This window comes from Schistocerca cancellata, chromosome 10 (genome assembly GCF_023864275.1).
Source record: "Schistocerca cancellata isolate TAMUIC-IGC-003103 chromosome 10, iqSchCanc2.1, whole genome shotgun sequence".
In the NCBI taxonomy this organism is placed as follows: Eukaryota; Metazoa; Arthropoda; class Insecta; order Orthoptera; family Acrididae; genus Schistocerca; species Schistocerca cancellata.
The window spans coordinates 113,877,181-113,889,710 of NC_064635.1; the positions used below are offsets into that span (position 1 = coordinate 113,877,181).

At 40.2% G+C, this 12,530-nt stretch overlaps 1 protein-coding gene across 4 annotated transcripts in view; it reads left to right on the forward strand.

Moving 5' to 3' along the window:
• The window catches only part of LOC126106467 (ankyrin repeat and protein kinase domain-containing protein 1-like), a 206,086-nt gene that overhangs the window by 39,468 nt on the left and 154,088 nt on the right, over positions 1 to 12,530 (forward strand). For 3 of the 4 annotated variants that reach the window (XM_049912752.1, XM_049912751.1, XM_049912754.1), the window contains exon 2: positions 6,650 to 6,870. In XM_049912752.1, coding sequence (XP_049768709.1) covers positions 6,678 to 6,870 — 193 coding nt within the window. In that variant the 5' untranslated portion in view covers positions 6,650 to 6,677. The remainder of the gene's footprint in view (positions 1 to 6,649; positions 6,871 to 12,530) is intronic. The other variant, XM_049912753.1, reaches the window with a different exon arrangement.

The following is a 12,530-nucleotide window of genomic DNA, read 5'->3' on the forward strand; positions in this document are numbered from 1 at the left end:
GGCTAAGCAGGGATGGCTAGAGGACAAATGTAAGGATTTAGAGGCTTATCTGACTAGGAGTAAGATAGATACTGCCTACAGGAAAATTAAACAGAGCTTTGGAGAAAAGAGAACCACTTGTATGAATAACAAGAGCTCAGATGGAAACCCAGTTCTAATCAAAGAAGGGAAAGCAGGAAGGTGGAAGGAGTGTATAGAGGGTCTATACAAGGGTGATGTACTTGAAGACAATGTTATGGAAGTGGAAGAGGATGTAGATGAAGATGAAATGGGAGATATGATACTGTGTGAAGAGTTTGACAGAGCACTGAAAGACCTGAGTCGAAACAAGGACCTGGGAGTAGACAACATTCCATTAGAACTACTGACAGCCTTGGGAGAGCCAGTCCTGACAAAAGTCTACCATCTGATGAGCAAAATGTTTGAGACAGGCGAAATACCCTCAGACTACAAGAAGAATATAATAATTCCAATCCCAAAGAAAGCAGGTGTTGACAGATGTGAAAATTAGCGAACTATCACTTTAATAAGTCACAGCTGCAAAATACTAATGCGAATTCTTTACAGACGAATGGAAAAACTGGTAGAAGCCGACCTCAGGGAAGATCAGTTTGGATTCCGTAGAAATATTGGAACACGTGAGGCAATACTGACCCTGCTACTTATCTTAGAAAATAGATTAAGAAAAGACAAACCTACGTTTATAGCATTTGTAGACTTAGAGAAAGCTTTTGACAGTGTTGACTGGAATTCTCTCTTTCAAATTCTGAAGGTGGCAGGGGTAAAATACAGGGAGTGAAAGGCTGTTTACAATTTGTACAGAAACCAGATGGAAGCTATAAGAGTTGAGGGGCATGAAAGGGAAGCAGTGGTTGGGAAGGGAGTGAGACAAGATTGTAGCCTATCCCCAATGTTATTCAATCTGTATATTGAGCAAGCAGTAAAGAAAACAAAAGAAAAATTCGTAGTAGATATTAAAATCCATGGACAAGAAATAAAAACTTTGAGGTTCACCGATGACGTTGTAATTCTGTCAGAGACAGCAAAGGACTTGGAAGAGCAGTTGAACGGAATGGACAGTGTCTTGAAAGGAGGATATAAGATGAACATCAACAAAAGCAGAACGAGGATAATAGAATGTAGTCAAATTAAGTCGGGCGATGCTGAGGGAAGTAGATTAGGAAATGAGACACTTAAAGTAGTAGATAAGTCTTCTTATTTGCGCAGCAAAATAAATGCCGATGGCCAAATTAGAGAGGATTAAAATGTAGGCTGGCAATGGCAAGAAAATTGTTTCATACGAAGAGAAATTTTACTACCATTGAATATAGATTTATGTGTTAGAGAGTCTCTTCTCAAAGTATTTGTATGGAGTGTAGCCATGTATGGAAGCGAAACATAGCTGATAAATAGTTTGGACAAGAACAGAATAGAAGCTTTTGAAATGTGGTGCTACAGAAGAATGCTGAAGATTAGATGGGTAGATCACGCAACTAATGAGGAGGTACTGAACAGAACTGAGGAGAAGAGGAATTTGTGGCACAACATGACTAGAAGAAGGAATCAGTTGGTAGGACATGTTCTATGGCATCAAGGGATCACCAGTTTAGTATTGGAGGGCAGCACAGAGGGTACAAATCATAAAGGGAGACTGAGAGATGGATACACCAAGCAGATTCAGAAGGATGTAGGGTGCAGTAGTTACTTAGAGATGAAGAAGCTTGCACAGGATAGAGTAGCATGGAGAGCTGCATCAAACTGGTCTCTGGACTGAAGCCCACAACAACAACAACAACAACAACAACAGCAATTGACTGTGTATTGTACAGTGGTATACTTTTTTATACTGTCTGCAAAATGCGGTGTGAATTGAGTTAGTAGTATAAAAGTGATAAATAAAACATCAAGCTTGGTGCTGAAGCTTGACTGCACAAACTGGACTTGCATTCGGGATGATGATGGTTCAACACCACGTCCAGCCATCCTGATGTAGGTTTCCCACGATTTCACTAAATTGCCTCAGGCAAATGCTGGGATGGTTCCTTTGAATGGGCATGGCTGACTCCCTTCCCCATCTTTCCCTAATCTGATTGGACCGATGACCTTGCTGTTTGTTCCACTCCCCCAAATCAACCAACCAACCTCGACTGCACAACTGTGAAGATGTAGTAAGGATAAAATTTCTTCCTTTCATTGTATTGTGGGAAGTGTCAGCGAAGAAAGTTTTGAAAAGGTTTCAAATTACATGTAAACTTTGTCAGAAGTTGCCAAGTGCTCCCATTCTCAAATATTGGATGAGTGAACACAGTGTATTTTCGCACTGTCAGTTATGTTACCTCAAGGCATACCCAATTTATAATTGTAATAATAACAAGCAATTTGGGTGGCTAGATCTTAAAATTCCCCTGTATACAGCTTGGCAATCTCTCGGATTGAGTTTCCACCACTATGCTGGCAGGTTTTTTTTTCATAGAAATACCTGCCACCTCATCTCCACAGTGAAAACAAGTTGTGAAAATGTGATAGATTTGTACCATCTTTTCTGCCTTTAAATGTTGTGATAGTAGCTCTTAGTTACACAAGTAAGTAGTGATGTATGTATAAGCTGACTAATACACTGCTTGACAGTTGCTAAGGAACAGCTGCCAAAAGCTAAGGACAACTGCCAGTTGCTAAGGAACAACTGACAATTGCTACAGGACAGCCGAACAGTGTTAGTAAAAATAATGTAGAGTGTTGGAGGTATTTACTGCAGCGAATCCTATGCACAAATGCTCTGTATAAATTCGACAGTTCATTGTATATGGTGCTGGACAAAGGTTGTTGTGGAACCAATAAGTGTGACGTTCCGTGTGGTACAGCAACATTTGTGCAAGACATCATTTGAGTGCTTATGAGCAGGTGAATGGCTTGAAGCTGGTCAGTGTGTGGCCAAAGTAATGAGTGTATCAAAAAATGTCATCTCAAGCTTAAAAACGGCCAACAAAGGTGGAAATGCTATGTGAAAGCATGTTGGTAGTTGTAGATGGATCACTAAAACATGAGAGGATCAACATGTAGCCCTTGTGTCAAAAAGAAACAGACATATCACTCCTAGGCGGATCACTGCAGACATTTCAACTGCTACCGGTACACATTTCGCAGCAGTTAGAAGCCTGTTAAATGCAACCCACTTCAACAAAGCTGTCACCGAGAGAGAGTTCATTGGTGTAGAGAGCATGTTGGTTGGGATCAGCAACAGTGTGATGTTTCCTGGCAAATCCCTTTTCGCTGTGACAAAACATTCCGGCCACCAGTTAGTGTGGAGCGAGAGGAGAACACATTACACACCACAGAATGTTCATGAATGTCTTTGGTATAGCCTAGGCATTATGGTGTGGGCAGGCATTATGCACAGTGGCCTACACTGCTGCATGTCTTTGTGCAAGGAACCATTACAGGAGAGTCGTACTGCAGGGAGATTATTTTGGATCAATCTCTGTTGATATATTATGGACGGGGGTCATCAGCTGGTTAAGTAATTATCAGTATCAATGAAATCTGTAAACAGCCATGTAACTGAGGTGTTATTTTATTTTATTTTCACTGCCAGTTTCGGCATTCCACTAAGTCATCTTCAGGTAGCATATGCATCTCTCAAAATAAATGATACGGTCTTACAGTGCCCTATATTCCTGGATGTCGTGAATTCAAACAGTTTGAATTCATGACATCCAGGAATATATGGCACTGTATGACTATATCATTTATTTTGAGAGGGCCTGAAGATGACATAGTGGACTGCCGAAACTGGTAGTCAAAATAAAATAAAATAAAGTAAAATAAAACCTCAGTTACACTGCTGTTGGTGAATTTCATTGATGCCAGTAAATATTTTGGATCACCTGTCTGTGTAGAGGTATGGTAGCCCTCGACCTTCTGTTTATGGATGACAATGCGCACCCACACAAGACCACTGATGTGTCAGATGTATTGGAAAGTGAAGAACATGTGGAATGGTTTGTGTACTCCCTAGACATAAACCCTGTAGTGCGTACTTAACATGCCCTTGGTAGACATTTCCTCAGCAAACACTCCCTCCCCGAACTGTGCAAGAACTGAAAACTGCTTTCAGAGAGGAGTGGGACAATATCTCCCAAGGACTACTCAACAGTTTGGTAGCTGGGGTGAGCAGCAGGTGCAAAATGAGTTAGTGCCTCTGGACGCCATATTCTGTATTGAGAGTTCAGCATTGAAGTTAATATTGGGTGTCCGACCTATACCAAACATGAAAATTATTTATCTCTGTTATCTGGCATTCCCATGTGGTGTAATCTGTACCAATTTTCATTGTAAATATACCAGTCTACCTCTGTTATGTATGTACTGTGTTTCATGTCATCCATCATTGCCTGTGATTACTCCTGTACCATAATATCTGTGTTCCTTAGCAATCGTCAAGCAGTGTATGTTATTTTTGTCAAGTCACATGTCTTTTAATATTTTCACAAACTGGAACTGTGTATAGTGACCAGTTAGTAGATTAAGTAGTTCTACCAAGTGCTCAGCCAGTGTGTATGTTGGTGAGATACTCATATTCAAACTATTTCTTGATTTTTGTTGTTGCTGTCATTTGCTGCACATATGTACGTTGTCAGCTTTTTCATTACTATGATTGGAATGTAACAGTGGTCAGTCTGGGTATATAGGTTAAGCATTAACAGCCTGGTGGTTGTCAGGTATAATTATTCATTGTAATATTTCTATTTAATTTTCTGTCCTCTCCCACTTTTCCCTGGGAAGCAACAATGTCCCATAACTAGGGACAATACTTTTAACAACCACCTTATTTCTCAATGACCAGTTCTGACATTTAAATTTTAATATATTCAAGGTATGATCAAAAAGTACCAGGAATTTTTGTTTTCCTGAAAGAATCTTTATTTATTCATCGACATCAACTTTATCCCCTTTGAAGTAATCCCCCTCTGATACTTGTGCCATCACTTTTACCAATCCTGGAAGTACTTCTGGAACTCACTTTTCATTATGATGTTCAGCTCCTTCAGCAATTCTGTTTTTATGTGATGCTTTTCATAGTTTTCTTCAATCTTGGAAATAGAAAGAAGTTGCAGGAAGCCATGTCATAACAGTTTTGTTTTATGCCAAAAAAATCGTGAACAAGTATTGAGGTATGAGTGGGAGCATTATCATGATGTAATTTCTACATGTGGTTTTGCCACAATTCTGGTTGTTTTCTTCAGATTCCTTTGCACAAATGGTCCTTAACTTTCTGATAGTATTCTATATTGACCATAAGGCAGGAACTCATGATGCACTATCATATTGTAATCAAAGAAAGCAGTGATCGAACTTGTCAAATTTTTTTCAGTCTCGGCTCTTCAGGCAGTTCCCATTGGGATGATTGGGCCTTGGTTTCAACATCATACCTGTATCCCCATGTTTCGTCATCTGTCACAACCTTATTTAGAAGTAGTGGCTCATTGTTGACTTCAATTCCTGAGTGATGTCCCTGCGACATCATTTTTGACCGAAATTCAACAATTTTGGAACAAACTTTGCTGCTACACGTTTCATGTGCAAAATATCTGAAAAAATCACTTTGCATGAGCCAAAGGATATTCTGACACAATCAGAAACCTCTCTGGTGGTGATTTGGTCATTTTCTAGAATTATTTTCTTTACTTCTTCCACGTAGTCATCAGTAATTAATGTGCTAGGGCATCCAGGATGGTCATCGTCTTCAGCATGTTCTCGACCCACTTTACCAAGCAAGGCAGTGCAGTGGTTAGCACGCTGGACTCACGTTCAGGAGGATGATGGTTCAAACCCACGTCCAGCCCTTCTGAGTTAGGTTTTCAGTGATTTCCCTTAATCATTTCAGGCAAATGCCAGGATGATTTCTTTGAAAGGACACGGCCAACTTCCTTCCCTATCCTTCCCTAACCTGATGGGACTGATGACCTTGCTGTTTGGTCCCCTCTTGCAAATCAGAAACAATAATTGATCCTCTTTGGAACATTTATACATCTCATACACTCTTGTCTTACTCATAGTAGATTCGCAAGAAGCTGCAATCAACATTTCAGATGTGGTGCTGCACTTTATTCCATTTTTCAAGCCAAATTTAATAGAAATTCTGTGCTCTATCTTTTCTGAAACTAAAAATTCACCAAGCACTCGAAAACACACTTTTTAACTGTCAACAGTAAACTAAATATTCAGAACAGCTGAAAATATTCAGAACACCTGAAAATGCAAACATACATCAGGAACATTTTTACCAACAAAATAAAAAAAATTGAAAATTGCATGTATAAAGCTCGCAAAATTAAAAATTTCATATTACTTTCTGATCACACCTCGTATACATTTCTGTATTTTCCAGCGTTCTATATTTAAAATTTCAGATTTATTTCACTCGGTGTTGTGATTTGTCAGATTTTTCCTTTTTTATTGTGCCTATATTTATTCTTACTTTATTTTCATGTACCTAGAATAAAAATTGTACATTTTAGAATTATATGCTTCCACTTTGGATTTCAAAATAAGGTTTTTAAGTCACTAGTTTCCTTTGTAATATATTTGTATAATATTATTGTACAGCTGTACAGCTGCCTTCAACTGCTTTTATATTTCTGTTCTACAGTAGGAACTGCAATTCAGTGTAGAGGACTATGAGGAAATCACGGGGTGCATCGAGAACACCTCCACTGTCAGTCGCAGTTCGCGCTGGCGATGTCAATGCTGTCCGGAAATTGCTCAGAGAAGGAGAAAGTCCAAACGATTTTGATAACCGTGGCTGGACGCCATTGCACGAGGCAGCTGCAGGAGGGCATGTCACATGTGCTTTATTGTTGCTGCATTTCGGTAATTCCCAGTGAAATATTTATCATTGTAGTGTATTTCTGTTACATTCTCCAGGAAATATCAAGTAAAGTTTTTAAGCTAGGTAGAAATTTAGCTAATTTTTAGACCATTTTTTTATATTCTTTCAGGTTAGTGAAAGCATTCAGTTTTTTATATTAATCACTGTAAATTACTGGCTGTTAGTATAGCTATCAATAAAGATGCAATCATATGGTGCACAAATTGTGAACGTTCCCAAGTACACCATCAACATGAACACCACTGCAGCAGCAGCAGCAGCAGCAACCACTACTACTACTACTACTACTACTACTCCTGATGCTGCTGCTGTCATTGCTATTAAAATAGTTACATTAATGCAGGCTTTTTGTAACCTCAAAAATGAGTATGCATGCTTGACTTGTATTTAGATAAGATTATTGAAATCCTTGAACCTTTTGTGTTTTATTTTTTAATTATTCGAGTATGAACTACATCATAAAATATATAACAACTGAAAAAAGGCAAGTGTATAATTTAACAACAAAAAAATCAATTTTTTACAATATAATGTAATCAGACAAAAATCTGCTCACTAAGTGGCAGCAGGAAAACACACACATAAAAGGAGGTTATACTTACGTAAGCTTTCGCAGCCAGTGGCTTCTTCTTCCAGCAGAAGGGCTGAAGAGTAATGAAGAGGGGGAGAAAGAAAAGGATTGGAGATGTTTAGGAAAAGGGGTAGATTTTGGAAAAGTCACCCAGAACTGCAGGTCAGGGGAGACTAACTGGACAGGATGAGAGGGAAAGGCTGATTGGTGGCAGCTGCACGTAATGACATTTTCTTCTGCATAAGTATAACCTTCTTTTATGTGTTTATGTAATAGAGGGAAACATTCCACGTGGGAAAAATATATCTAAAAACAAAGATGATGTGACTTACCAAACAAAAGCGCTGTCAGGTCGATAGACACACAAACAAACACAAACATACGCACAAAATTCAAGCTTTCGCAACCAATGGTTGCTTCATCAGGAAAGAGGGAAAGACGAAAGGATGTGGGTTTTAAGGGAGAGGGTAAGGAGTCATTCCAATCGCGGGAAAAAAGGACAGGTATACACTCGCACACACACACACACACACACACATATCCATCTGCACATACACAGACACAAGAAGACATATATATATATATATATATATAGACACACACACACACACACACACACACACACACACACACACACACACACACACACACACACACATTAAGGTTCTTTCGACTGATGCCCAAACAGGACAGATGGAGACACTTGTTCAAGTGTGTACCATTCCAGATTATGTTAAGGTCCTTTCCTGTCTCCCAGTTGTTAAGATGAAATGGACGCACATACATTTTACTGTGGGTTGGTTTTAGATTATTACCTCTGTTTGTGAGAATCATGAGGTCTTCACTCAGGTAATTTTCAATTTCCTTAAAATATTTTGTTTGTTACACAATTGGCATATTATCTGCATCAGTAAAAGATTTAGTCTTTTTGCTAATATGTTGATCATTAGTATATATGTTGAGCAGCAGTGGTGGCAGCACACTAGCTTGTGGCAACACGTTTATTTTGGTTTCTTCATTTGCTTCTCTTTTGTTGGGATTCAACAGGTCGCACCAGTGTTTAAGATGGGTAGTAGGAGTAATCCATCGAACTACAGACCTATATCATTGACGTTGGTTTGCAGTAGGGTTTAGGAGCATATATTGTGTTCAAACATTATGAATCACCTCAAAGGGATTGATCTATTGATACGTAATCAGCATGGTTTCAGTAAACATAATTCTTGTGCAACACAGCTAGCTCTTTATTCGCACAAAGTAATGGCCGCTATCGACAGGGGATCTCAAGTTGATTCCGTATTTCTAGATTTCTGGAAAGCTTTTGACACCGTTCCTCACAAGTGACTTCTAATCAAGCTGCGGGCCTATGGGGTATCGTCTCAGTTGTGCAACTGGATTCGTGATTTCCTGTCAGGAAGGTCGCAGTTCATAGTAATAGACAGCAAATCATCGAGTAAAACTGAAGTGATATCAGGTGTTCCCCAGGGATGCGTCCGGGGACCTCCGCTGTTCCTGATCTATATAAATGACCTGGGTGACAATCTGAGGAGTTCTCTTAGGTTGTTCGCAGATGATGCTGTAATTTACCGTCTAGTAAGGTCATCCAAAGACCAGTATCAGTTGCAAAGCGATTTAGAAAAGATTGCTGTATGGTGTGTCAGGTGGCAGTTGATGCTAAATAACGAAAAGTGTGAGGTGATCCACATGAGTTCCAAAAGAAATCCGTTGGAATTCGATTACTAGATAAATAGTACAATTCTCAAGGGTGTCAATTCAACTAAGTACCTGGGTGTTAAAATTACGAACAACTTCAGTTGGAAAGACCGCATAGATAATATTGTGGGGAAGGCGAGCCAAAGGTTGCGTTTCATTGGCAATACACTTAGAAGATGCAACAAGTCCACTAAAGAGACAGCTTACACTACACTCGTTCATCATCTGTTAGAATATTGCTGCGTGGTGTGGGATCCTTACCAGGTGGGATTGACAGAGGACATCGAAAGGGTGCAAGAAAGGGCAGCTCGTTTTGTATTATCACGTAATAGGGGAGAGAGTGTGGCAGATATGATACGTGAGTTGGGGTGGAAGTCGCGGTGAGATCTATTTACAAAATTTTAGTCACCAACTTTCTCTTCCGAATGGGAAAATATTTTGTTGAGCCCAACCTACATAGGTAGGAATGATCATCAAAATAAAATAAGAGAAATCAGAGCTCAAACAGAAAGGTTTAGGTGTTTGTTTTTCCCGCGCGCTGTTCGGGAGTGGAATGGTAGAGAGATAGTATGATTGTGGTTCGATGAACCCTCTGCCAAGCACTTAAATGTGAATTGCAGAGTAATCATGTAGATGTAGATGTAGATCTTCCTGAAACAGCAGTGTCCTAACAATTTCTACCAGTTTGTCATTGCTTGTCACTGGGTGTACTTTTAGAGATGAGAGATCTCAGGTTTACACTGTTGTGTGATGCAGCTAGATCAATGAATGCTACTCCTGTTGGAAGCTCCTCTCAAAAATGTCTTCATTAAATTGAGCCAGGTTGAGAGCCTAACTTATGCAGGATTTCACTGGATGGAAACCTTCTTGTTGTTCAGTCAGACAGCTGTCAATGTATCCACCTATTCTGTTCATTATTAACTTTTCAGAAAGTTTCAGCAACAAACACAATAACGATATTGTTTGATAATTCTTGAGGTTATTTGGGTTCTAAAAAAGCTTAAGAACTGTGATGACCTTTGAACCTTTTGTATAGTACCTAAGCACTGTCTTCTAAAAAAGTGATAGCTTTTTTATGCTGTGCTACAGCAGTGCTTTATGAGCAGGTAAATTTGTGGAGAATCAAATCCACTTCATTTGGTGGCTTCATTTTAAATTTTTTAACATGAGCATGAAAGTAAAATTTTTCATAAATTGGTTATTTTAAAGCTTCTAAAGATGGTTCTGTTGTGTTAAAACATAGATGAGATGATGTTTCAAACACATGTTTGTAAAATATTGCTTTGTATAACACAGGTGAATTATCATAGATTTTCAAACCTTTACAGAAGGCCAGGCTATCAGAAAAATTATTAAAGCAATACTTTGGCCCATACATGACCCCATGTCACATGTCAGATGGCACCTACAAAGTCGAGAAAGATGACCCTATATTGAGGACACAGAAAAGTGTAGTGTTGTGGGAACTTCTGCCACTGAATGTATCAGGATGACCAAATGTATCAGGAAGAGGTAGAAGGCACCGTATTAAGACTCGTCCGAGCTTTCTAAGTGATTTATTATTTCCAATTGCAATGCTGTGCTCCCCTCGGTCTGCGTCACCGGGTCCCGCAATGCTGAGGACCCACTTCGCTGTCTGCGAAATGGCATGGCACGGAATCACTGCCTGAGGAACCTGTGCACACACTGTGTGCCGGCCTTGTATGACAGCAGAGTTGCGGTGTCGTCAGAATGCCAGCAGTCGACTCAGCAGTCTGCGTCCCTGCCGACTCAGAGCCACTCAGTGTGAGCCGCAGGCAGCCAGCTGCGTGCTTCTCGCCAGCATGGCTGAGATCATGGTGATAACAAGCGCCTGCGATCTGGCATCCGAATCTGTGGCCCTTGCCTCGGGATGCCTCCGGTGTGTGTTTGAAGCCAGGACAACTGCCCACGGTAGCGAGCCATGGAGTGGCGCACCGCTGGCTGGTTATGGACCGCGCATCAGCCTCAGAGAGTCGAACCAGTGACCCACCGTGGACTGGAAAGCTGGTGCCCCATCTGCTGCTGCACGTAGCTGGTGGTGTGACACACTGCGCCATCCAGGAGAGCTGCCATACTTGAATGAATCTTGTTAGAAACCCGCACCTATTTATACGTGGCTGCATGCCTCAGTTTTGCCTTATGTGGTGCTTTGCATCACGTACTCATGACATGCTAGGTTGGCCAGTAGGCCCCTTCTGCCTGTGATTTGGGACATACCAAACCACTACGTATACTCTTACAGCAATTTGACAGCCCTGTGGCCTCTATTCTACTTCGCAACTGTTGGTATGCGTAACTCACTGCAATTCAGCCAGCACCTGGCTGTAACTTGTGCTCAGAATACTGCACAAAACTAACATTCCCTATCCTACATGGTGGTGCCGCTACAGTAGACATATCTACATCTACATCTAGTATCTACATCTGCATCCACAGCTAAACTCTGCTAAGCAATGAAAAGTGGATAATAGAGGGTGGTTGTTACTGTACCATTTATTAAGGCTCTTCTACTCCACCATGTGTAGTGTGCAGGAAGATTGATAGCTTAAATACATAAACTGTAATTAATATAATATTTCTTTATGATCCCTCTGTGTGTAATACATAGGGGAGTTGTAGTAACCTTCTTGTGATTGTTGAACAGTGTATTCTCTATTACTAGCTGAAATTTATTACAGAACTCAATTACTCTTTCTCCTCTCTCTTTCCTTGTCCCAACCCCATATTTTCCTGTTATCTTTTCTTCTGCACCATGCCTTACAACTGCATTCCTGTCTCCCATAACTATTAGATGTTCATGTCCCTTTACTATCACTGTCAGTGTTGGTTTGCTGTCAGTTCTGATAAAAACAACCCTATTACTGAATTGTTCACAGTAACACATTCTATGCCCTACCTTCCTATTCATAATGAATTCTAATCCCGTTATACCATTTTCTGCTGCTGTTGGATATACTCCTCTGATCAGAAATCCTTGTCTTCTTTCCATTTACTTTACTGAGCCCTACTATATCTGGATCGAGCCTTTGTATTTCCCTTTTCAGATTTTCTAGCTTCCCTGCCATGCTCAAGCTTCCAACATTCCATGCCCCAAGTAACAGAATGTTATCCTATTGTTGATTATTCAATGTTTTTCTCATGGTCACCTCATCCTTGGCAGCCTCTCCCAGAGATCTGAATGGGGGACTATTCCGGAATCTTTTGCAAATTGAGAGATCATCATGACACTTTTTCAATCACAGGCCACATGTCCTGTGGATACACATTATGTGTCTTAAATGCAGTGGTTCCCATTGCCTTCTGCATCCTCATGTCGTTGACCATTGCTGATTATTC